The following is a 27,225-nucleotide window of genomic DNA, read 5'->3' as shown; positions in this document are numbered from 1 at the left end:
AGAACTACAGTATGGCTGTTTAACACAAGCAGTCTTTTTTTATAAGCATCTTTTCATGCAGATGCTTATAATGCATTCTAATTTAATATGTAACATGGACAGTTCTCTCTATACACAAGATTAAATAATGGCCATGACTAAAACTGAACCTGGTGTGAGCTTGAAGACAATTACTGCTGTTTGGCGTTCAATAAAGATAATGAAGGCAGCTCCCTATGCGTTAGTGACCCCTTAAGCCTACTACATGATTTCTATAATTAGTGTTTGAGGATCAATTTGAAAGCATTTTCACTGCAGTGCCTGATTCAGCACAATGGTTGCCATGGTATCTACTGACAGGCATCACCTGACCTGTTGACCCCTGCCCTCTGACGGCCATATTGTTCAGCCTGCTTTGTACATTCAAGTCCCTCAGATTACATTCAAGTCCATTGAAGTCCCTCTGATTACATGCAAGTCCCTGTTGCTAAAATGTCCCTCGGCATGAATAAAGTATCTATCTATTTATCTATCTATCTATCTATCTATCTATCTATCTATCTATCTATCTATATATATATACTGTATATATAAATATATATAGCCTACGTATATATCTGGTGCTCTGGCTATTCAGTCTCTGTAGGCAATCAGGCAGCATGCTGTTTTGGAGAGTAATAGACTCATGTGTAATGAGGTAAGATTGAAAAGATGTTTTCTTCTCATTGCTGCCATGTGATTGAGAGTTTTGTTGTTTTTTGTTGTGAAGGTACGTACCAGGGCCAGTGGATGGGGGGGATGCGCCATGGTTACGGGGTGCGGCAGAGTGTGCCTTACGGGATGGCGACGGTCATCCACTCGCCGCTGCGCACCTCGCTGGCCTCGCTGCGGAGCGTCCAGAGCAACGGCACGCTCCACCAGGACGCGTCCAGCGCCGACACGCCGGTGGGCACGCGCGGCGGCTTCGTGCTCAACTTCCACAGCGACAGCGAGGCGGCGCCGGGCAAGAAGAAGGGCTTGTTCCGCCGCGGCTCGCTCTTCGGCAGCCTGCGGCAGCTGCGCAAGTCCGACTCGCGGACGTCCATCTCCAGCAAGCGCAGCTCGGCGCGCAGCGACGCCACCACCATGAGCCGCATCAGCTCCAGCGACGCCAACTCCACCATCAGCTACGGCGAGGGCGACGCGGACTACGCCGCGCCCGAGGACCACGTGGACGCCACCACCACCGAGACCTACAACGGCGAGTGGAAGAACGACAAGCGCTGCGGCTTCGGCGTGTCCGAGCGCTCCAACGGCATGAAGTACGAGGGCGAGTGGCTCAACAACCGGCGCCACGGCTACGGGTGCACCATCTTCCCCGACGGCACCAAGGAGGAAGGGAAATACAAAAATAATGTGCTCGTGCGCGGCATACGCAAGCAGCTCATTCCACTTAAGAACCCTAAAACCAAAGAGAAAGTGGACCGGGCCGTGGAGGGGGCCCGCAGGGCTGGAGCCATCGCAAGAACAAAAGTGGAAATAGCAGCATCAAGGTAAAAGCCTGGCTTCGAATTCACTTCCTTGTCGCTGTTTGTTTATTGTTGTTGTCTTGTGAGTCTTTCCCATTTGCACTGCCATACAGGAGTGTCACGTAAAAGAATCAGGAGGCTTCTGTAGCGCAACTGCCAGGTTTGGTTAGCATCGGTTAGCGTTTGGCGCTTTCAACATAGTCAAGCACATTTTCAATTCCTGAACACTTCAAGGTGTCCCCGTAAGTGTCTGCTAAATTCCTGATGTTTACTGTTAACTGACGGAGCCAAGGTGCTAAAACCACGGAACAAGGTGCTAACTGCAAGGTCAGAGGTCAAATAGAGCAGTCGCACCGATGCACATCTGCTCGGTGAGCGCTGTAAAATGCTTCGGATTAAAGCGTCTGTCATATGACTAAATGCAAACTAAGTACTTGAAGCTATGGACAGAGTCTCTTTGCCAGACAGCTTGTCCACACACTGTCTGTTAACGTTAATTCACACTTTGCCGACAGCACTGGTTAAACTTGATCAGTTATGATATAAAAAAGGTTTTATTAACAGTACTCACTACAAAAGTTAGTCAGTTATGTTACGCAGTCACGGGCTGCCTATTCTAGGAAATACCCAGGGATGGTTAAGATCACCTAAAAAAAACATAATCCGTGCAGGATTGATTTAATTTTGGATTGATTTGATTAATTTTCTGACCTCAGATCAGTTTATTAAGTCATTTTGCATTTAGAGCTGCAGATTGATTGCACCAGCAAATGACATTTTGTAAAAAGGTCACTGAATTTTGGGGCATCTCATGCAAAAACATTGCCGTGTGTCAGCCAACAGACTCTCTTCTTTTGACCATGGGCAAGTTATTGCAGAAAGAGAGCTGTACCCCAAGCCTACATTCGCTGGCTGAAAGAGGAACTTTGATGTGTACCCAGCACGCCGTGTAGCAATGCAAGGAATTGAACATCACACCCTGTGGGTCATATTTGATAACCCATTCCTCAGCTGAATTACTGTTGGTCTAGCAACACCGAGCTCATGTAGCAGGATTCATTCACAGAGACTGACCACACGCTCCTCTGTCCACTGCTACGATGTTGGACGCCGCGTTTCTCTCCCCCAGGCCTGAAAAGTGAGGAGGTCGGGCGAGGAGGTGGCGTTGACCGGAGTCCAGTGTCCAGTCGGCAGACTCATTAGGAGCGGAGTGATTATTTATTGATGAGGCCGAGGAGGAAATGAGAGGACAGAGACAGGCTGAGATTAGGAACGCAGTGATCCGTGGCCGGCCTGGAATCTCGCAGCAGCTTGATATCCGACCCTGCGGCTGACCCCGAGCTCAATGAGACAGAGAACGGGAAGCCAACAGCACCAGACTAGCCCGGAGGACCACGGGTACTGTGCATTATTAAATCAGCCTGTGTGGGAGAGCATATGTAGACAAGAGGACAGACATGTGGAATATTCCCAGTCTCTAGTCTATTTAGTGTTAGCAAAGACAAATAAATACTTCTGCATAAAGCACCTTTGTCCTGAGCATACTATAATGCACCATACTACTCTAAACAATACAATACAACACAATACAATACAGTGCAATGCAATATTAAACTATATTACATTATACTTTGCAATATTATATTACACTATAGTACACTATGTTATACTACACTTTACACTACACTATAAACTAAACTATATAAAGCTAAACTATATAGCCTGCTGTTGGTCAGATGGACCCGGATGCTGCTTGGGTGCTTTGTCTAATGGTTTACGTGTCTAGATAGATACTTGGATTGTGTTATGGGATAAGCCCTTTAAAAGGCTTTGCTTCTATTAATTGTCCATGTCTGAGATACTCTGAGAGTGATACAGAAGTCACGTCTCTCGTGTGCAACGTAGCGATACCGGCCTCCCCTGCCAAGTGCTGCTCTAAGGGGCATTCTCTTTTTAATGGTCCTGGCTTTGACATTTTAATGTTGTCACACACACACACACACACACACACACACACACACACACACACAGATGGAGAATGGAAACAGAGCCTGCTGGCAGCAGGAAGGTTATTTAAACCTGGTTTGCTGTCACCTAGATGTTGAACATACAGATCGTTTGCCTTGTTAAGTTGGTGTTATACTGAATAAACAAGCAGCTGCTATCAGGCATGTGCACAGGCAAACACAGGCAATCTTTCTAATCTCGGTCTCTCTGTCTCTCGCTCTCTCTCTCTCTCTCTCTCTCTCTCTCTCTCTCACACACACACTAACATAGACACACAAACATGGTCAGTGGAAGTATGTATAAATATCTCTCTCTTTCTTGTTCTCTCTATCTCTGTCTTTGAATCTCTCTGTCTCAACCCTCATTCCCAGGCTTCCTTTCTCTCTCTTTCACACACGCACACACACACACTCACTCATACGCAAACATGGTCAGTGGAAGTGAGGTTACTTGCACAGCACCATTAGAGAAACAATGAAAAGGATTATCCAAGTCTGCCGAGGCATTTCACCGAGGGGAACAGTCACATTAGAATATTTTAATATAGTAATAGCTGTCCCCATCTACTCCACTCTTCAACTAAAGCTGGCTAATACAGAGATGCAGGATCGCATACCACACCATTAGCACAGACGCTCAACTATGACAGAATAATGCTCCTGCAGCAAGGAATATGCAGTATGTGCAGGATAGAATGGTTTCCCTTGCATGCCTGGATGCATTAAAACTGGTCAGTCAGATGCATAGTCGGTGGATGGAAATGTGCAGCAGTGCAGTCAGCATGGAGCAGCATTCTTTTTCTCTTTCTTTTTTATGCCAAGGCAGCTAAGGACTACAGAAGCTACAGTACATGCATTCTCATTTCAGTGTGTGTGTGTGTGTGTGTGTGTGTGTGTGTGTGTGTGTGTGTGTGTGTGCGTGCGTGCGTGCGTGCGTGCGTGCGTGCGTGCGTGCGTGCGTGCGTGCGTGCGTGCGTGTGTCTGTGTGTCTGTGTGTCTGTGTGAGTGTGTGTGTGTGTGTGTGTGTGTGTGTGTGTGTGTGGAGGGGGAGAGAGACGGTAGTCTGGAAGACACCTGTGGGTAGATCAGCGGGGAGTGAGTATTGATTTAAAAGCAGAGCAAAGTGCTGAATGAGACCTCTCAGCACTCCATCATTGACTGGGTGGAGGGAGGGAGCGAGGGAGGAAGGGAGGGAGGGAGCGAGGGAGGAAGATTGAGAGCGATGAAATGGGAGAGGATGCGAGAACAAGAGTGAGAGAGAGGGAGAGAGAGAAGGGAGGAGAGGAAGGAAGAAGGAGAGATGGAGAAAAGACAGAGGCTTGGCGCCCCTTCCTTCACACACACACACACACACTCACATATTTATATCCATGTAGACAGATAGATATATGCACACACACACACACACACACACACACTTTATACACACATACTTACATCCATGTAGACAAATATACACACACGCACACGCACACACACACACAGCTGATTCTCTCCCTCCTCCCCGTGGCTTGTGGCCTGTGGATGCTGAGTGGACATGATGTGTGTGCGAGCGTGCTGGCTCCCTGGTGGCCCAGACCAGAGCCCTCCTTTCTGCTCCAGGACCAGAGCACCTGATGGGCCCTGCTGCAGCGCTCTGACTCTCTCAAGGCAAGAGAGAGAGCGTGCTACCATGCATTAGCATTGTATTCTCTGGACACACATGAACAGCTAGCATTCAAGTAGTATTGTTGTATTTATCGTGTGTGTGTCTGTGCTGTGAGTGTGTTTGTGTGTGGTTATTATCTCTGTGCGGGAGATGGAAGGGCCTTTACGAGGTAGGGCAAGACAAATAAAACACCTATGAAACACAGTGGCATATACTTGTGTGAGTGAGGGAGTGTGTGTGTGTGTGTGTAGGTGTGTGTGTGTGTGTGTGTGTGTGCGTGTGTGACAGCTCAGATAAGGATGCAATAGCGTCTGGCTGTCTTCCTGCAGAGGTGTGGCTCTTCTCATTGTGGACACTATCCAACACCACAGCCCACAAGGGAGAGTGAGTGTGTGAGCATGCCACCAGCAGGTCACCACACACACACACACACACACACACACACAGGCCCACGCCCCAGTGCTGGCGAGCTGACCCGTTAAACACCAGGCCCTGGAATATTTACTACAGTATTGGTTACTGGCATCCTTTTACAGCTGACTAAGAGCTCGTTTGCAGGCTAACGCTTAGCGAGCACTCAGTAGCCAGACATTAAACTTTAATGTAGTCATTCAGATAGCCAGGCAACAGCACCCCCAACCCCCCCCCCCCCCCCTCAACCTCCCCCCCCCCCCCACCCCCTCAACCTCCCCCAACCCCTCACCACCCTGTGCCCAGTGCAGTCATAAATATAGCTCCCCTGCCGGCTAGCCTTGGCCCCTGGGCTCAGAATGTGCTGCAGAAGGCCTTTTGGTGAGCGTTTAACCGGCGCGCTCGGGAGCCAGCCGCTCCTCTGAAAGGGAAAGGTGATGTATTTAGTGCCGCGGTAACCTTATCAGAGGTTCACGTCAGGACAGGGAGGGCTGAGGGAGGGAGAGCTGTGAGCGTGTGCGTGCGTGTGTGTGTGTGAGTGTGTGTGTGTGTGTGTGTGTGCGTGTGTGTGTGTGAGTGAGTAAGTGTGTGATTGAGTGAATGGTGGCTCCCAGCATGTTCTGTGTTGGAGTCTTTTCTTCCTACCCTGCTAGACCAGACGTCTCTGACTGGGAGAGACCGGTTTTTGCATGTTTGTGGTTCGGTAGGAGATGTTTTGTGTTGGGCGTTCACGGTGTTTGCTTTTTTGTCTCCTCTCTTACCGGGAGGTCTGTTTACTTATTTCCGTCATGGTTAGGAATGAGGTCAGTTGTTTGATCAGGAGTGTTGTTACTGATTAGAGATAACTTCACATCTTGCCTGAATGCAAACATGAGAGAGAGAGAGAGAGAAAGAGAGGGAGAGAGAGAGAGCGCAGGTGAGGAGGACCCACAGCAGGTGAACAGGTTACCATGACACTGACCACAACAGGACATGGTTTATATCAAAGATCATAGAGCGCTACGCTCTAGAATCTTTGGTTTATATTATTTTAGATGTAGAAGTAGCTGAACTGAAAAACGGTTTAAACTCCTAAACGCCACAGTCTTGTGTTTTATTACACTAGTAATGGCCTACAGTATGCTAAAGAACTTTTATTGGGGTGTTTTTGATGACTGACCTGAGGACAGTTTAATGTGAGTTGCAATGAAGCTGTGTATGGCTTTATACACAGTAGTTATCTTGGTATACTGTGTGTGTGTGTGTGTGTGTGTGTGTATATGTGTTTGTGTGTGTGTGTGTGTGTGTGTGTGTAAATGAGTGAATGACTCATAGACTGAAACTATGTGTACTGTATATACACCCCCCCCCCCCCAAACACACACACACACACACACACAGACATATCTACCCCCATCCGAGTGAGTGTGTGTGCGTGTGTGTGCGTGTGTGTGTGCGTGTGGCTCCTTTACGTTCAGTGGTGGTGTGTCAGCAGTGTGTGCAGCGCTGACTAAATAAGGCAAGGAGGGTCTCATCTTATCAGCAGCAGACAGGAATATACAACTCCCCACAGGCAGGCAGACACTGTAGTAGACCATCACCACATGCCAATATGGGACATAGTGAGAGAGGGAGGGGGAGAGAGGGAGAGAGGGAGAGGAGGAGGGGAAGGGAGAGAGGGAGGGAGTCTGTTTGTGTGTGCGTGTGAAGGTGTGTCTAGCTAATAGAGAGGGAGAGGGTGGTGTGAGAGAGAGCTTGTCAGGGAGAGAGAGAGAGAAAGAGAGAAAGAGAGGCACAGTTAAAGAAGAGTGTGTGTGTGTGTGTGTGTGGGGGGGGGGGGGGGTTGTATAAGAGATAAGGAGAGTCGTTGGGTTCTCCTCCTGTTGCTGCTGCTGCACCCATGCCCATGCTGTATCCACCATGCTGTCACTGCCAGCTCCTCACACGCCTGGCCTGCCAAACCAAACATCAAACTTGACTTGAACCGGATCAGACACATAACATGATATCTCTCTCTCTCTCTCTCTCTCTCTCTCTCTCTGTTCTCTGTAGTAATGCAGGTAACCCAGCCTAGGGTGGACAGATGCTACCCATATAGTGTTATTGTATTTCATTGGTTTTTAAATGTCAACTCTACGGGTGTATGTGTATTTGTTCTGAGGGTAGGTTGCTTAGGTCACCTGGCCTTTACAATCTCTTGTACTGTAAGACCTTGTGTGTGGATGTTTGTGTGTGTGTGTGTGTGTGTGTGTGTGTGTGTGTGTGTGTGTGTGTGTGTGTCACCATCTACAAATTCACAGTTGTGTGTCAGACTCACCTGTCTGCTGATGTCATGGCATTGTGTGCACTTGATAATGGCTTTAAAATCACAGGGCTGTTCTCACAGGCTATGTTTTGATGTAGTGTTTATGCACCTGTTATTATGAGGTAATGTAACAAAGTATAACAAAGTTATAGTTTCTTTTTAATTGTGATTGTCAACGTCACAATGTCTAGATATGTTTGTTTCTCACATTATCTCTCTCAATTAATGATCAGCATATCATGCAGTGGATTTAGCTTTATGACCCTACAGGCATCAGTTGGCTTGTGTTGATATTCTCATAGGCCTTTGTCTATTTGTACAGTGGAGTCTGGACATCCATGTCCTTTGTGAGTTCTTTGTGGCCTTTCCTTGTACTGTTTATTGGTGAAGGACAGGGCATAGACAGTATGGTTCATTTCTTCAATTGTGTGGCTTACAGCCGGTCTACACCGATTGAACCGCTCCGGTCGTGGAGCATAAAAATAGTTTTAGAAATGTGCTCTATTTTTTTTTCTTCAAATGTACGCAACGCTATCACATCTGGTGTAGCCACTTCCATTGATTATAGTGAAAGCTAATTGCTGCAGGACACATACACTCTCTGAACACTTTGTGATGTAGCCTCTGACAAGCAGCAAATGTATGTGTGTGTGTGTGTATGTGTGTGTTTGTTTGTTTGTACGCATCTCTGCTCATGCGTTAAATGAGTGGTGTGCCGGACCAGGCCGTGCGGCGGTGAGGAGCCAATGGGATGGGGCCGGTGGGCAGAGCAGGCGACAGTGCAGTGGCACGCGGTGGCGCCCAGGAGATTTGTGGCCAGATGAGCCCATGTGGAGTGGTCAGATGCTGGACGGCTGGCTGGACGGGCCAGGGGGTGGACAGGGTGGCCGGGGCCAGGGGGGTGGGGGGGGGGGGGGGTGACAGGCGGGTAGACAGACGGTCTGAATACAGGGTGTCTAGTTGGAGGAATGAGGGAGAGAGAGAGAGAGAGAGAGACCTGAGGAGAGGAACATAAATATAAGATGCATATTATGGGGGGATATGGAGGAAGGAGAGGAAGGGAAAATGAAGATTGAGTCACAGAGAAAAAGATGGAAAGGGAGAGAGAGAGAGAGAGAGAGAGAGAGAGAGAGAGAGAGAGAGAGAAAAGGGAATATAAAGCCAAACAGATAGAAGGGAGAGGTGGAAAGACAAGAAAAGCTTGACAGGGAGTCAGAGATGGAGGATGGTGGAAGATTTATATTGTCTGGCTATTACTCAGCCTGAAGACTCCCAAAGCCTCCACAACATTACAGCGCTGAGTGATTTGTGTTGAACGACTGAGAGAGAAGACGTTGTATGCGATTCTAAAGAGCCATTATGTGCAGTAAAGCCCAAATAAAAATAGCCAATGTGTTCAGGAGTTTGTGTTGACATGTACCATGGCCTGTACTAAATAGGCATCGGCCGCTAGAAAGCAGCTCGGTACAGAACAGTGGTGGGAGGCAGTAACTGTTTTAATTTCGCATTGCCACAGGCTGCTTGTGCAGGTGTGTGTGTCTGTGTGTATGTGTGAGGGGGGGTAGTGTGAGAGGGAACTACTGTATGTGTAAAGCGAGTCAGCTAAACCGTCTTTTTAAAAAATGAGAGAAAAATTTGATCATTTTTTATCCCTCTGATTCTAAGCCCCTCTCCACCTCTCTCTCTCTCTCTCTGTCTCTCTCTTTCTCTCTCTCTCTCTCCCTGCCCCCCCCCCACCCTCTCTCTCATCATTCTCACTCTATCTCATCAGTCCCTGTAATCCCATTTCCGTGCCCAATTACAGGGCCAGTGGGTCAGACGAGTGTGCCTACATTCATATGAGCCTCGTTAATAAGCCGGCCCAAGGTGACGGCCGCGAGCGCGAGAGGGGACTTAAATCCGCAAACCATCATTCATTTATCCCCTCCAGTGAGCCATGGGGCAGGGCTGTATAAATCTAGAACATTCTCCATCTCTATCGGAAGAATGGGGGGGGGGGTCACCCTGTACCACCCCCCAGTGTAGGAGTGTAAGACATGTTCTTATGATTATGTGGTAATACCTTGCTGGAGGCTCATTTCACATTAAAATGACAAAGGGGGGAGGGTGGGGGTGTAAGAGAGGAGAGAATTGAGAAAAGAGAGAGGGAGAGAGAGAGGGAGGGAGGGAGGAGAACGAGAGAGAGAGAAGGTGGGAGTGAGAGATGATTCAGGAAAAGATGGCTGAATTCTTTTCTTGCCTAGAGAGGATCGTTATTGTTCAGCTAGAAATTAATGCTGTATAATTCTTCTGTAGATTCTGTATTTTACTCACTGGAGTTAAGTTTTGGTTTTACTGTGTACAAAAGCGTCTGTATTCTATGAGGCAGCCTCCCAGTGTAAACACCTCTATGTGGAATTATGGATATGTGTTTGGGAACGCATATGGATTTGTTATCCTTGCACATTCACAAGGCTCAACAGAGCCCAATAGTATTGCACGTACTAGTGTTTGTGTGTGTGTGTGTGTGTGTGTGTGTGTGTGTGTGCGTGTGTGTGTTTGAGTGCAGAGGGATGGGGCAAGGGGTGAGTTACTCTCGCCCTCATTAAAACCGCTGCTGAAGCCATGGCGATCTGTTGCCAGGCGATGTGACCTTTCCTGCAGCCGGATGCCGAGCACAGCGGCTTAATGTAGCGCAAAAGACATCCAGCTCCGCCGGAAGATCTGTCTGTGTGTGGAACTATGTGAGTGTCTGTTTCAATGTGTGCCAGTGCATTTGTGTCTTCAGACATGCTTAGTGTGTTTGTGATTACACAAATCTGTGTGTGTGTGTGTGTGTGTGTGTGTGTGTGTGTGTGTGTGTGTGTGTGTGTGTGTGTGTGTGTGTGTGTGGGCTGTGTGGGAAGTAAGGCACATTTGGGTGTTGTTTTTTTGCGGTATTTATAGTACCTGTTAGGTTTACTTCCTGGTGGCGTGTGTACACTACAGTGTGCATGTGTGTGTGTGTGTGTGTGTGATTATTTGTCCGTGTGTGGGGACACATTTGCGTGTGTGCATATGTGTGTGTGTGTGTGTGTGTGTGTGTGTGTGTGTGTGTGTGTGTGTGTGTGTGGGACCCCCTGGTCTATACGCGCACCAGATGATGCGTTCGACCTGCCTGCCTGCCTGCCCGAGCGGTGGACGGTTGTCATGGCGACGGCTCCAGTCATCTTGTCATCCTTGCTCCGGTTTTCCACATTAGTGGAGGCGGAGCCGAGAGGCCGAGAGCGCATTCACTTTACTTACGCTCTCTGACACACACAAGTGCACACACACACACACACACACACACACATACACATACACACTCACAAACACACAGATACACACACACACACACACACACACACATACAGGATGTAGTCAGGAGACATTCCCTATTTCCCATATGATTTGTCCATAAATGTGCAGCTGGACATTCATTTCTGAGACTGAGCATTGAGACTGAGAGAAATCACACAGTATGCAGCACAGTGTCTCATAACCTCTTCACTTCCTCTTCTTGTGCACTGACACATATCTCTGGTCTATGGTCTATGCTTACAGTTGCAACAGTTGTAACATAACGTAAGTGATAAGTATCGTAAAACACTTGATTAAAGCGTCAATAAGGGCAGTACGTGAATATTTGCTCAATTTTACTCAATGCTTCTCTGCAGCCTGGTATTGGTGAAGAAAGATCATGAGAATATGGTCACAAATTTGCATAAACAGACCCTCAGCCAGAGGTGGGAAAGCCCGGGTCCAGAAAGTATAAGTCTTACCATATATGGGCACTACCTACACAGGTGATTTCACTAATTATCTGATCTATCTGGCTGAAGAGTTGTGGTTTTGTGATTGGTTCAAACGTATGTGTCGTTGGACTTGTACTTCCTGAGGCCAGGTTAGTCACCTCCGTCTTCGGCTGTTTGACTGCCTCTGCCTCTGTCTTTGATCTGGCTCACAGATGTGTGTTAGAGTCATCCACCGTCATCTGCAAACTCCTCTTGATTCCAGACCCTGACGTGTTGCAAGCAGTTGACTCTCTCTCGGGAGGGATTCAGAGAGAACCCTGTGCGGATCCAGCGCAGATCCGTCTAGAGTTAGCCTGCTCTCCCTGAGGGTTGTGCAGATTCAGTGGGTTCCTCGACGCGACGGGTAGACTTGCCCGCTCTCAACATCTTATTTTAAACTGTGCTCAGCTGTCTGGTCCTTTCAGTCAGAATGTCTGGCGTTGACAAAACGCAATGCATCCCCTGTCAGATCTGGGTTGGTCGGGAGGAGGGAGAGAGAGGGAAGAGGCCCCAACACTTGCCTCGATTGCGATCCCTCGATGGCTTTCCTATCGTCAGCGAATATTTAGCTCAAATGGAGCACTACCCAGAATGCTAAGTCAGCTTTCCCCTGAAACAAACACTCTCATGCTCTCATAAGTGCGTGCTGATAGTAAACCTGAATTTGGCTCGATTGGGGACATTTGTCAACTATTACGTTGACACAATTGCAATAGTGAAGGATTTTTTTTTTTTTGCAGTGTTGTACAAGTCTCATAGACGCACACACACACACACACACACACACACACAGTTTTGTCCCCAAAGAGATTGGTCAGGTAGGTCCCACGGCTCTTTTAAGGAAAGGGCCCATGACTGTGTCCAGAGTGGGTACGTCAGCGGGGATTATGGCTTTAATCCGTGGTAAATGTCACTGCTCTGGGTATTTTCCATTTAGACTAATACACACCGATTTTCACAACAGTTCTCAGAATGAAGCATCTGCCCATGTCAGGGGGCTTTAGGCTGCTGTAATTCCATTGAGTTTCTTTGCTCTGGGTGACCTGATGCAGGAGACCTGTTGTAGCACTGTCCACTAGTAACGGGAAAAAAAACAAAACAAAATTTCATAGACAAAAAGTATCATCACTCAATTGTTTCCTTCAAATCCGGCAACATGGTGATGTGCGCTAACAACCACTGAGTAACCAATTAACTGAATTCTGGAGCAGACTTTGGCCTGACCTGTTTTGCATTCTAATTCAACAAGCAAGTATTTAAACATTTTAAATTTTTGTCTACATTTTCCAAATGGCTTGATTTAAATGGCAACCATTTCCCCAAAATCCATCCAACTACCTCCTTATCCCGTCACAAATGTTTGCAGTGAACCCAGAAGGGAAGAAGAAACTGTTTGCCTTCACTAACATCCCACTCGTCTACATTGGAGCCTTACTACATTCAGTATGTTATGGTAATTATTGTAATACAAGAGACTTGGACAATTATCGTGTGTCTCTTGGTCATCGGGAATTGTCCTTGTTCTGTGCTTGGAAAATGACTAGACAATAACTCAGGAAAAGATGCTGACTGCATTCTTCAGTGACTTAAAAAGGTCTTTTGCTGAGTTCCCCCGAGGCTCTGCTGTGCAGTCGAGGCGCGCCGGGCACGGCTTCATTGTTCGCCCAGTTTTACCTCCACTCCCTTTGTTCTGCTGCCTGCCAGGTCTATTCATTACCTATGAGAAGCTGCGGGAGCCGCTAAGGTAGCCTTGGCCTCCGTCCAGCTCCTCATGCTGCGGCCGGCCCCCTCGTCTCCAGCGCCCTTCTCCTCCGAGACGCTCATCACTCAACGTTTACAGGAGCTCAAAGGCCCCTTTTCATACGCCGAGGGGTCAACCAGAATTCACTTCGTTCAGCTTTCAAGTCCAGCTGCCACCCTGAGAGGCATTCCGAGGTGCTGGGCCGGGGCTTGTGACAGGCAGGCTCACCTCCCACAGGCTGGTGGTGCTAAATCAATGCGCAGTGACATTCATTTGTAAATGAATAAGTCCTTGTCATCCGCCGCATAAATAATTGGGGCATAATTTGGTTGGTGTTGGTTTTTTCGCTAGTCAGTAATGGCGTTAGTCATGCTTAAGTAATCCTGAAAGAGCACGGGCCTGAAACCCAATCGTAGCCTGAGCATGGGGGAGAGAGGAGCGCAGTGGTCGCGCTAATTGTGTAGAATTTTGTTATGTGTTGTGCCACATAAAACCCTGTAAGCAATTACTGAGGATTGAGATCATCCCTTTGGATTGTAGACCCTGTGTGTGCTTGAGAGTGTGTCTCTCTGTGTGTGTGTGTGTGTGTGTGTGTGTGTGTGTGTGTGTGTGTGTGTGTGTGTGTGTGTGTGTGTGTGTGTGTGTGTGTGTGTGTGTGTTCCAGATATAGATCTGAATAATGACTTACAGTATCACTGTTACATCATTATTTGTGGCCTCCTTGATGCCGAGAGAGCCATGACAACCTTCATGTCAACTGGGCTGTTGGAAACAGACGTCTTGACGATTTAGGATGACCGTTCCTGTTATCAAATTATTCCCAGTAGCCCAGCGTACTCTTCTTCCAGTCACTTGGTCCCCTTCGCTCTCACCAGTGTCAGCTCTTGTCAGCTGAACTACTGAGCCATCGAGACCAAACCACTCTGGTGGAACACGCAAGCTGTCGCCCGCGTTCACAGCCCATGTATTTGAATTGGGGTTTAATCTCTCCTTCAAGTGGGGACAGTTTATGTGTCCTCCTAATGTCCAGTGTCCACTCACACACACATTTTCCCCATGCTGTCCACAGGCAGCAGTATGTCCTCCTCTTTCTGGACGGGGATAGAGTGTTACGGGGATTGAGTTTTACCCCTAATTGGGAAACAGATTTATGTCCAGACATTCTGCTGTTCAGATTCTTATACCCTTCACCTTTTAAATTTGACACCTTCTTTTCCCTTTTTTGGTGGGAATTTTGGGGAGGGGAGGCCTGTGTGTGGGGAGGGTGTGTGTTTGGGGGGGGTGGTCAGGGGGGTTCTCCTGTATGGCTTCTGGATGGAACTGAGATGGGGTGAGTGGCTCAGAGTGCAGGGGGTGATGGGGGCGGGAGGGGGACACATGTACGTTTGGTATTCGATCTGGCATGCAAAGACACCGGTGTGCATTCCAGCCTCCCGCCGGGCCCGGCGCCGGCCCTGCTCTGGCCCAGACCTGGCCCTGGGTCCGCGCGTCTCCGCATGTGTGACAGCCGCTCCTCAAATAGGCCGTCCGCCCCCCAAGCAGGCGTCACTGTTAGAACGACGTGTCTGCTGAGCGCTGGGCTGACACAGTAGTGCATGAACGCTGGGACGAATAGAGGCTGAGGGTGGAGGGGGTGGGGGGGGGGGGGGGGTTGTGGTTGGTGTCGAAATTTAAGAAGTCAGTAAGATTGGGGGGGGGGGGGGAGAACAGTATGCACACACAAAGCTGTAGTATGAAAAACTAGAGAGAGAGAGATGAGAGAAATAGATCAAAGTCTGAAAGACAGAATTCATGCAGTCTTCAAGGAGGGAAGGAGATTGTTGAATACACTGGGTGCACACTGTGATATCTCCTCCACGTAATGACATGAAGAGCTACTCTGTCTACCCTCTCCATGCACTCTGGTAGAGTCAACAGACTTTAACTGCTAGGCTAGTCCTGGCACATAGCGGAGGCGTTCATTTCATGGAGCGTATGCTTCAACAATTAGCTTCCAATGTAATCAATGGAACTGGCTACACCAGATGTGATAGCGGTGCGTGCATTTGAAAAGTATTTTTAAACTATTTTCTAAAGCTATTTTTATGCTCTGACTGCGAACGGTGTGGTTAAATTGCACAGCCAGTGCAGCCCGGCTGTAATTCTTAATTACCTCACCATCCTCATATTCTTACTGTTCAGACTGCATGACCTCATATTTCACAGACTCTATCTAGGACTTCATCATCTCACAATCTACAGACTGATAGTTTCCTTCCAAGGCTAAGATTCCGTCCTGGTCACATACAGTACAATGTTATAGCTCACAAGTTACAGACTGGAGGAATGGCCTGGTGAAGTTCAACTCTCTTTCCTCAGACTCTGACAGACATAGTTACTTACCTCACTTTCGAACTTACATCATTGTCTCCTGTCCAGACTGACTCACACACGGAGACATGAGTTTGGGTTTGGCCTCAGTGTTGGCTGTCTAATGAACTGGCTCACCTGTCGGGGGAAGGGGGGGGGGGCACAGGAGTGAATGGCGTCGCTTGACAAGTGACCGGACTGCATGACTGAACGGCTGCAGATTTGTCGACAGAGGCGCCAGCTCTTTCACGGAGCGTGTGCGAGTAAGGTGTGAAATAGCAGAAGCTCTTTGAAGGGACTGGCACGTAGTTCTTACACCTGACGCCGTGGTCGCCTCGCCGACTTCCAGCCGCCCTCGCCCTGGAGACAGCCGGGGCACAAAGGCATCCCATCTCGGAAAAACTTACATCACTTCCTGCCCCGCTAGAGGTCATACACTGTAGTCCACAAATTCCACCAGATGCCTTTGGAAACAGAAAAAGGACACTTTGGTCTTTGTGGTTTAGCATGTGTGTGTGTGTGTCATATTTTGCAGTGTCTGTGTGTGTGTGTGTGTCTGTGTTTGGCAGACATAGTGTGTGTGTTTGGCAGCTTCTGTGTGTGTGTGTGTGTGTGTGTGTGTCTGTGTGAGTGTGTGTGTCTGTGTAAGTGTGTGTATGTGTATGTGTGTGCGTATGCGCGTGTGCATGTGTGTGTGTTTGCACGAACGGATGTGTTTAATAGAGCGACTGGTCAGTGGCCACTAGCGCTGTCGGACTCTCCTCTTCGTGCCCGCCAGCATTGCGTGTATTCCCTGGCCGTGTCTTATTCTGTCCGTGGCAATGTTTCATTTCGTCCCTTGCGAAGTCTAATTTCGGGTCCGTTCCGAACCGGGCTCTCCCTGAGCATATGGCCAGTCATGCATCTTTAATCCCCCTCCACCCCACAACCCCACAACCCATGCCCCTCCGCTGCCCCTGCCAAGCGTCCCCGAAACAGGCCGGGCTCTGTGTCCATCCGTCCGCGGCCTCTGAAGGAGCGATAAAAGCGGACATCCATCAGTCGGCCTGCGACAGCGGCAGAGGCCAACGGCCACAGCTAAAAACAGGCAGCCCGTGGAAAATGTGCAAAAAAAAAAAAAAAAAAAGCCGAAGAGGATATTTGTGTGTTAAGCTTCGCCCAGGCTGATATGCATACCAGCTGGACACTCAGTGGCGATTTTCCCCTCTGAGTAGCACCGTGGCCAGCTTTCGTCCGTTTCCCCCCTCGTCTGTCTTTCCTCAACCACTCCTGCTCTCCTCTCATCTTCTTACCTCAGCTCACCCTCAGCTTTGCTCTCCTCCCCTCACCCTTCCTCTCACTGCTCCTCTGTTCTAGAATCTTCTATCGTTCTCTCCGTTCTACTGCTAGCCTCATACTGTACATTCTCTCCTCTTCTCCACTCGTTTTCTCTCTCTCTCTCTTCCTCTCGCCCAATCCTCTTTTCCTCTCTTTCTTCCCGGCATGCCGGTTCCTCCTTTGTTGTTCCCCCTACTTATCTACCACTGTGTGATTCCTCTCCTGAAGTGTTCTCGTAATATTCTCCACTCTGCTCCACTCTCTCTGTCTATCTCCTCCTCTCATCTCCACTCTTCCCTCGTGTCATTTTCAACTCTTCACTCCTTTCCTCTCTTCTCCTTTACCTCTCCTTCCGTCTCTGTCGTTCTTTGGGGTGAGCTCCTGTAGAGGCACAGAGGAATGAAAGAGAAAGCTTTAATCTCCTGCGTTTGATGGAATTTATATTTTGTCCTTTTTGATGCTGTGTTGCGTAATTAGTTCAGCTGGAGTAAGCCTGGCAAAAAAAGAGAGAAATAAAAAATCCCTCGTTCCCCTGTAATGCATGGCACATAGCCCAGAGAGCCTCTCTCTCCCTCTCTCTCTCTCGCTCTCTCTCTCTTTCTGTCTGTCTTTCTTTTTATTTCTCTCTCTTTCTGTCTCTATCTTTCTTTCTCTGGGAAGAGGGGGATGGAAATTATTGTGTGTGTGTGTGTGTGTGTGTGTGTGTGTGTGTGTGTGTGTGTGTGTGTGTCTATGCTGGCTTGCAGGAGATTTGTGAACCAGGTCACCCCTCTCAGTTCCTGTGTGCCTTGTAAAGCCACCTTCTCTTATGTCAGCGGCGACGCTAGCGACATGGCTACCACCGACATGCTACAGCGCTGTGGCGTGAGGCCAACTCTCTCTCTCTCTGTTGTTCAGCTCTGAGTCCCAACACAAGACCATGTTGGATTTCCTCAGCACTGAGAATGACACTGCTCATTGACACAGTCTCGTAGTTGGTGTGTTGACCAAAGACTGATTCTCAATGATCAATATGAAAGTTTGTCATAATTGTTTATTGTGTGTGCTGTAAAGTAGAGAGATAGCTCTATTTGGTAGTTTGTTGTGTTGTATTCCCCTTTACATTTGACAGGTTAGTTAAATTGTTAAGTGATTCAGAATTACCTGTCTGTGAGCTGGCTGTTGTGTCTATGAACTCAAAGCTAGACACCATAGTGTCTCCAGCTCCTGCTGATGTTGCCTTTCATACATATTAAACACATTCCAGTCATGTGTGAAAGATATACAGTGTCAAAACCTTTAACCACTCAGCCTGTCTGAAAGCTAAAAACACTCCTCACATGTTACTTGCTGTCAGTTATGTGAATAATGTAAAAGTTGAAAAACAGCAAGCTGTCCTACACCTTATAGTGTCTTTATTTTACACTTAAATTTGAAGATTATTAAAGCAGTTAGCATAATACTTATAGCAGTTAGCCGCTGCCTGTCTTAGCAGCTGTGTGCTGCTATGAGTAGATGCAGCCGGTGATGTGTGCTGCTATGTGCTACTGCAGCTGTTGCTGTGTGATGCTATGCTAGGTGCTATTGCTACTGCTGCTGTTGAGCGGGTGTGCGTGAGTGCCGTGTGATCAGGGAGCCGGCCCTCTGCTGCGGCCTCTAGACTGGATTAAGCGCTTTGGCGGATCCCCTTCCTCCCATCCATTTGGAAAAGCAGGATTTGGATTTGACAGGAGGGCGGGGGTCAACGCCGAGCCTGACCCGTCGGACAGGAGCGTGCGCTCGGAATGCATATAGGCTACACACACACATACACACACACATACATTCATGTGTGTGCATACACACATTCACTTAATAAGCACGCTCAAAAGTGACATATGCGCAAAACACAGATGGTCAGTATGTACGCAGATACAGAGCAACAAACCTAAGTGTGTTTCTTTTTTATTTTAGATTTATTATTTTGAATTACTACAGTAATGCACACACTGCCCAGGAGAACCATTATTTAATTCTTGATTGTATGCAAGTGAATGATAAAACGACAATAAAAGAAATGTTGAATTCACGCACATGCACACAGGCTGATTCATCCTCCAGCAGCTCTATAGAGGATTGGCCAGTAAACGGCAATCGTCTGATTCACCCTGAAAAAACCAACATGTATTAGACACCAGCAGATGTAGAACTAGGCATTCATAACCATAAGCATTGTTACATAACATAAGCCTCCGAACAAGCTCTGCATATCGCTGCTGGCCTGATGATACCAGGTCATATAACATATGTCACATGTTACACAATCTTTGCTTACTATCGTCTATTTTCCGTTTTTGTTTGTTTGTGTTTGCACTGCGTGGGGGATTTGAATACGTACACGACATAGCGACTGCCTAATGACTGGTGGCAGGATCTTGGCTGCCAAAGTGCCTGCCTAATACATTCAGCAGTTCTGGTCCTACAAGAGTTTTGTTTTTTGCTGAGTTGGTGAGGTGCTGCTGCATCAGCACTTGCTGAACAAAGATGAGACTTTTTTTCACAGTTGTACTACACAGATTGCTCAACCTGTAAAATAATCTATAGTAAGGGAAAATGTCTTTGTTCCCTCTATTATTGGGTTTTTATGCCTCCACACCAGAGTTTATCATAGCCAGAGGGAGCATGCTTTTGAGTTGTCTGCGTGTACATAGGTTCATATGTGTGTTCGACACCTCAAGGCACGTGTTTCAAATTTTGTCTGAAAGTTCAATTGGACTCTGGACTTGGATTGGAATTAATAGATATTAGAGGTTAAAGGTCAAAGTATATAGGTCAACATGTATGTCCCATTCTCATGAACGTAATGTCTCAAGAAGGCCTTGAGGCTTGTTCTTCAAATTTGGTGTGAATGTTTTCTTAGACTCTAAGATGAACTGATAATATTTTGGAGGTCAAAGTTCCAGGTCACTGTGACCACATGTATGTACTTGTTCCTCAAATCTGGTCTGAATGTTCACTTAGACGAAAAGGTCAACTGCTTAGATTCCTTTCGACTCTGTAGTATGTTAATTACATGGCTCAACACCCAGATGTATGTCAACCAAAAAGGGCGCATACCACAGAATGAAGTTTCTACTTTACCTCTCAGTCTGAAAGTTACTTCCTAAAATATATATTTATTCTATATACTTTAGCCTTTTGGCACACTACAGCATACATTGTACTGTATTCATGGTGTTATGGTACTGAAACAGAAATAAGTATGTCTGTAAATGCTGTCTCTGCTATCCCTTAAAGGCGCAGTCAGCATTTACGCAGGAAGTTGCGAACTATTTAAATTTATTAGCAGATGCTTTTGTCTAAAACACAATGCAATATATTTTAACCAAGGACCAAACGAAACACACCAGAGAGTTGGCTCACTCCTCCTTTGAGTATTCCCAGAGACACGCAGAGTTTAGTTTTTGTTTGGGGTACTTTGTTTGTTTCTAGTTTTCAGAGCCTGGGCTGCCTACAGGGCACAGGGTTTGGGACAAAAAAATGTTTGAAATCGTGTATGATCGCTGACTGGACCTTTAAATGTCAAAATTATCTTCAGAGTTTTTACATTTCTGCGCACTTCATTTTGCATAATATGAGACTCAAATTACAGAATAATTGATCGCTTTCTTAATTATTCTTTCTTATTAATTTGGTTGTTGGATAATTTGGTTTAGTGGCTTATTTATTCATGAACTGCCTCGTTGATTCTTTCATTCAGTGGTTGTTTAATGAATTGCTTTCTTGCCTCCTGAATAATGACTCATTTTGTAGTAACGTAAAGTTTTGAGTAAAACATCTCAGGAGGCAAGAAAGCAATCATCCGTTTCTATACATATCACAAGATGTTCCTTATCTAATTATTTCTCTCTCCCTCTCTTTCTGTCTGTCTGTGTGTGTCTGTCTGTTTGTTTGTATGTGTGTGTGTGTGTGGGCACTCATCACCACAGGACCGCTCATGCCCGAACCAAGAGTGAAGCAGCTGACCAGGCCGCTCTGGCAGCCCTCCACGACTCTGACCTGGCCAGATCAGTGGCCAGAGAGCTCTCCCCAAGCTTCCATCAGCCAGGTAACCTAAGGCACCGCACAGCATGACACCTGCACAATACAACACAAGACCTGCACAATACAACACGAGACCTGCACAACACAACACGAGATCTGCACAACACAACACGAGATCTGCTCAACACAACATGAGACCTGCGCAACACAACACAAGACCTGCACAATACAACACAAGACCTGTGAATGTTTACTTAGACTCTAAGATGATATTTTGGAGGTCAAAGTTCCAGGTCACTGTGACCACATGTATGTACATGTTCCTCAAATTTGGTCTGAATGTTCACTTAGACGAAAAGGTCAACTGCTTAGACTCCTTTCGACTCTGTAATCTATGTCAATAGACCAACACAAGACCTGCACAACACAACACAACACAAGACCTGCCCAACACAAGACCTGCTACAACACAACACAAGATCGGCATAGTTATTATTATCTGGATAATTTCGCAGGTGTGATGGAACTGTGGTAGTGTCGCCACCTGACAATCAATCAGCCTGGGTTTGATATCCAAACCTAATGTTACTAGTTTACAATTTTTCTTGATTGCTTTAATGCTTGTGTCAACTCACATTTTCAAAACAGTGAACATACGTCTGATCAAAAGCACCCTGACCAAAAAGATGCATTTTGCTTGCAAAAGGCTATACTCTCTCAAAACATTTAAAAACATGTAGCATGTTTAATCAATCTTTACACACTACACAACAAAATAACCAGTGCAGCCTTGCATGTCATGTTTACATGCCAGTGGCATTTCTTTGCTTGACATAGTATGTGCTACATGCCAATGGAATCTAAATTCAGAAAGATCAGACACAATGGCATGCCATTATTTTGACAAATGTAACTAAATATTTTGGGAATATAACAAACGTTCAAATTCTCATCACCATCACTCATTGTCCATTCGTTCACAACGATAGGGCCACAGGTTCTCGTCCACATCACATTCAATATTTTCTCTTGCAATGCACTGAGGGAAAAACCTCCTCGCATGGTGTATCCAGCCTTGACATTCCTCACCACCTATCTCGTGGGCAGCAGCAGTCGAGGCATCTAGCGAGGGCAGCTGGTCATAGGGGCGGTGATCCTTTCCTCCTCCAACTGCTGGAAAATTCCTCAATCGAATTTAGAAATGGTGAATACGCTGGGAGGAGCTGCATCATCGTGTGTGGCTGTGCTGCAAACCATTCATTGACTAAGCGAGAATGGTGGAATGCCACGTTGTCCCAGATGATGACGAACAGAGGCACGCCAGGCCGCAGTGCTTTGAGAAAGAGAACAGTGATCAGACGTTCGGTGTTGTAAGGGTCGATTGTAGGAATGTGGTTCAGGGCACAGGGCACCATCGTTGGAGATGGCAACACATAGTGTATTGGTTGTACGTTCTATTGGCACCCCTCTGTCCTGGCCCCGTGACATTGGCCCCGTGCCCACTGATGTTCCTTCCATGTCTCCTCACCTTGGAGAGGATGCCAGCTTCATCCACATGAATAAATAGATGTGCCCCCCTCAGCCTCAAGATCCATTATTCTCTAAGTGAAAAGACAAAACCTGAAGAAAAGAAGGATTTCAGTTGCTTGTAATTGTACATGCAAGGCATTACAATACAGGAACGTATCCTTAACTGGAGTCTGGCCTCAATCTGGCATCATTTCAGAGTGTTTGAAAGGCAACTCTGTACAGCTGTTGCATTGCCAGGTGATTTCTTGGGGGGGACACTGTCAATGGTAGACACACTCACACTGCTGATGTCTCTAAATGTGCCCTGATCGGCAACTACTGCCATCTGGATTTCACACAGTTGTATGGCATTGTTTGACACAACCATGTCTACAATGGCAGCCTCCTGTTCAACACTTAAGATTTTTCCTCTGCCACCAGTGTGTGGTAGTCGGTGGGCTCTATAAAGTATAATGACAATGGGGAAAACTTTACTGTATATTTCAGAAGACAGTTGGTCTACAAACAAGGCAATATGTTATTCAGTAACAGAAAATTGAATGCCACAGTGCTCCTTCTCAGAACCGGTTGTACTCTTTGACCAGCCTATGTAAAGGACAAGCCATGGTTCATTGCTGCCGAATGATTCACGATTTCTGCCCGAACTTCACCTGACACTTAAATTCTTCCTACTATTTATCCACTGTGCATACGGACTCCTCTTCCTCCGGCCCCTCTACCATGGCCTCTCACTCTTACTTGCCTTTGACCTCTCTTGATCCATTGCTAATTGAAGATTTGGGCAAAGGAGTTTCACACAGGTGTATCAGAAGAGATTCAGACTTAGGCAAAGAATCTCTACCACCTGTGAATGGACAGGGAAACCAATAGAGTTTGGCGTATTTGAATGACAGCTGTGTTAACTGTTTTGCAAAAGGGTGTGAAAAATGTGTGAACCCAGTGAAAACGTGTGAAGACATTCGCAAGAGATGACGTCTGCTGTGCAAAGAAGGTGTTCAGGAAGACCAAGTGAATCCCAGTTTCCTTAAGCAGGTCAAAGCAGTCGAGAAAAACTGTAATAGCATCTGCTAGACATCAATCATCTTTACCTTTGTAATATGGCAGCTTTGGAACAGATCTGTCTGTTCTTGGACCCCCACAGGACTCAAGCCAAGTCAGCACAGCAGTGAATTAGTTTCAGAGCCATTCACTATTCAGAGCGAGTCATGGAGACCCCATATGACCCTCTCTGTCTTGCCATAAAGTTAACACTGTCCTCAATGAGCTACCAGTCCATTCAGTCTTCACCTTGAAATGCTTATGCTAACACATTGAAGAGGCCATGATGGCTCACTTCATGTACACACTGAAAACATGCCATACACCTCAATAATCACCCTCTTAAGAGTCATTGCTTCATAAAGCATTGATATGATGTAACTTGTGGAGACCTTGCCTGGCCTTGAAGTGCAAAAGGCACATCTCACATCATTTACAGTCCACATAATGTAATGCTTGTTTTCTGTTTTCTTTTATATATTTGCTCGCTTAGTTTTGACAGAAAAAAAGTGTTTTATAAAGGACGCTAGACTGAGATCCTGAGTCAGAATCAAAGCAGCCTTCTTGCTCCGAGGCAGCAGACTAGAGTGAAAGGGCCTGGCCTTCTCTGCCATTGCCACAGGCGGCCATAACTCAGTGTTATGTTTGTAAACTTCAGACAGGGTGAAGAGCGTTGAAGCGGTGTTTCACATCATCACATCACTCCTGTTCTCTCAAAGCAAGGCATCTTTTTTTAGCACAGCTAACAGGAAAGTGGATAACATGGAAGTGGGATGGGATTTGGGTTTGGCCCAGTTCAGAAACCTGAACCGGCCCATGCTAGGTTCGTTCCAGGTGTTTAGTACACAAACTAAATGTCTAGAGCCACCTTCAGCATCAAACACAAAAACCTTTCATTATAGTCAATGTCAAATTGTAGATATATAGCTGTGTCAGGCAGTGAAGATGTTTGCGTTAATTCACGTTAGTCTCAGTAGTGTATATTATGGCCATAGTGCATGCTGCATACTATATGGCTGAGCCTTCTACTGTACCGTTATGATGATAATGTCATGGAGAGTACATACTTGTAAATACAGTACTGTACATCTTTTTAAACTAAAAATCAACTGGTCGTACTTTATTTGGATGGTCCGCCCGGACCACTGACTTTCTACTGATGCTTACATTATGAACAAACTACCTGTTTACTCTCTGTTACCTACAATTTATGGTTAAGGCTTAAGGAACCTGAATCTTCTTTGAAGTCTCAAATCTCTGTGAGCAGACCACTAAAGTAAGGTGTTACTGAAGACCTTAGTAAGCTAAAAACAAAGCTGAGCTCAAATTAAATCTGGAAACAGCAATGAAGTGCAGACTGTTGAACTATTCCTGAGCAGGTGTGAGAGTTAGATGTGCCTGTAGATGTGTGAGTAGACCTGTGTGTGAGTGTGTGTGAGGTGCAGTCTTGTGTTAGTGTGTGTGTGTGTGACCTGTCGACGTGCTCAAGTGTGTTTGAGCTTCAGTCTTGTATGAGTGGTCTCTCCTAATAAAAAAAAAAACGGCCCAAGGCGCTAACCTGAACCCACGTCACGTAGCGCCGTGTAGCGTCACATCCCCAGCAGGGTCGCGGGTAAGAATGTGAGGGCATGTCAGTAAAGAGCCATACAGCTCACACCACACACGCTCATGCTCAGATAAGGGCCCAGGGGCCCCTAGGGGCCACGTCAACAACACCTTATCGGCTCTCAGGGCCACATGGCTCTTGGCACCAACGCCCGTCTGACCACCAGAGCACCTGCTATGGCAGGGTTGTGGTTTGTCACTGGACTTAGTCATGCAAGCTGGGGGGGATGGAGATGACGCCATTCTGAAGTCCCAAGGCCCTCATTTAAATGAGGGGGCAATGACTACTAAAGATGGGCAATGAGCAGAGCATCTCGTGCATGAAGCAAAGCTATTATGTGGTGTGTGGGAACGCCCTGCTGGTCTACCCATGTTTGCTCATGGTATTAAGATACTGCAGCAAAGTGAATTGGCCGAGTTATTGAATTGGCTTTCGTTCATTCAAGTGCCCAGGGTGGAGTATGTTAGTGTTTGCCAAGTGTTGAATCTCTCTCTCCCTTCTTCTATCTCTCACCCTTCTACCTATCTCTCTCTCTCTCTGTGTCTTTCTTCTCTCTCTCTCTTCGTTCTTCTCACTCTCTCTCTGACAGTCATGGCACCTTTACCCTTACTCCCTTTGTGTCCGCCTTGGAGTCAAGCCAAACTAATAAATAGAACAGAATGGTAACACATTTATTTCATAATCAATTCTGATACTGTTGCACATTTATGTTTGACTTAAGACATGGTGCAAAGCTTAAACATGTATCTCAACTCCAACTGTATCTCCTTGAAATATTGAATAAGATACTTGTGTTAAGCTGGTTGCTTTGCTGTATATTGTTAACTGGAATACACCTTCATCCTCCCATGCTGAAAAGGACTGCTGTGTTTCTGGGGAGATATAAACGTTTGAACGGATCTGCAGAGTTCTGTTTCTATGGCTACAGTTAAAGTCTCTAAGTGCGCCCGGCGCAAACAAAGCCTTCAGGAAGACTTAGCTGGCAGGTATTCCCCCTCTTCGCTTTTGTTGTGACTGGAACCACCAGAAGCCATGGTTTTCACCAGTGACTCAGAGCTGTGGAGTGGCTACCAAGCCCTTTTGAAGCCAGCACTATTATTCAAATTTGCCAGATCCGCCAGAGGAATGTCTGGAAGTATGTCTGTCACAAGTGCATTTCCTCAATGTAATCACGGCAATGTTTACAGCTGTATAAGCCGACTGTCCGATGCCGGTTTACGTGTGACAGTCAGTCAACACCATTTGTACAGGCTAGCAAAGGATGACGAAGAAAGAAAAAGTAGTCAATGTGAGCACATGGCCTACTGTACGTAGCCAGCAGGCTAACCGCTAGCAGCATTTAGCCGGTGTGCTTGGAAGCGCAGCTGAGTTGTGCCCCATGTGTGAGTCTGCGGTGGCTCAATGCCAAGGGGTGCCAGAAGAGAGGGTGAGTAACACACAGACAATGAGGGGCTGTTGGACAGGCGCCCTGGACATGAACAAGAGACCCAGAGGACAGAGACGGCTTGTTGTTTGTGGTTTGGAAAACAGGCGGTAATGTTTCCTAGCACACACCATGCACACACACACACACCTGGGGTCCTCTCACAGTGTCAGGGATTACACTGAGCGTAATGAGGTTATTATTGAGTTGTTGGATGGTAGCTGTGTGATATTCATTCATTCTCATACATTTCTATACATTTAGATATCAATATCAACCCTTCAGATTGTGTGTTTAACTGAGCTTATACATCTATTAATCAAGACAAGAACCTACTAAATCTATTAATCAAGCTGAGAACTAAATTTATGAATCAAGCCATCCTACCCTGTGTTCAGATCATCCTCTCTTTCATGACATATAGTGAATAACCAACATTATATTTATTCACTATAGTGCACTGTGTTGTGAATGAATAGATTTGTTGGACACAGGGCTAGTAAGTGTGCCCTTAATCATTTGTCATGTTCTGGCAACTCCTCTGTTTAATGTAAACACCCCCTATCAGACAGCATTCCTATGCTTGAAT

The 27,225-nt window shown here is 46.7% G+C and overlaps 1 protein-coding gene across 1 annotated transcript in view; it reads left to right on the top strand.

Moving 5' to 3' along the window:
* jph1a (junctophilin 1a) overlaps positions 1 to 27,225 on the top strand; it is a 38,691-nt gene that overhangs the window by 2,121 nt on the left and 9,345 nt on the right. The window contains exons 3-4 of the mRNA XM_062521763.1: positions 749 to 1,511; positions 20,985 to 21,103. Coding sequence (XP_062377747.1) covers positions 749 to 1,511; positions 20,985 to 21,103 — 882 coding nt within the window. The remainder of the gene's footprint in view (positions 1 to 748; positions 1,512 to 20,984; positions 21,104 to 27,225) is intronic.

This window comes from Sardina pilchardus, chromosome 19 (genome assembly GCF_963854185.1).
Source record: "Sardina pilchardus chromosome 19, fSarPil1.1, whole genome shotgun sequence".
Classification (NCBI taxonomy): Eukaryota; Metazoa; Chordata; class Actinopteri; order Clupeiformes; family Clupeidae; genus Sardina; species Sardina pilchardus.
Note: the sequence above shows the minus strand (reverse complement) of the source record. Positions and strands in the feature narration are given on the sequence as shown.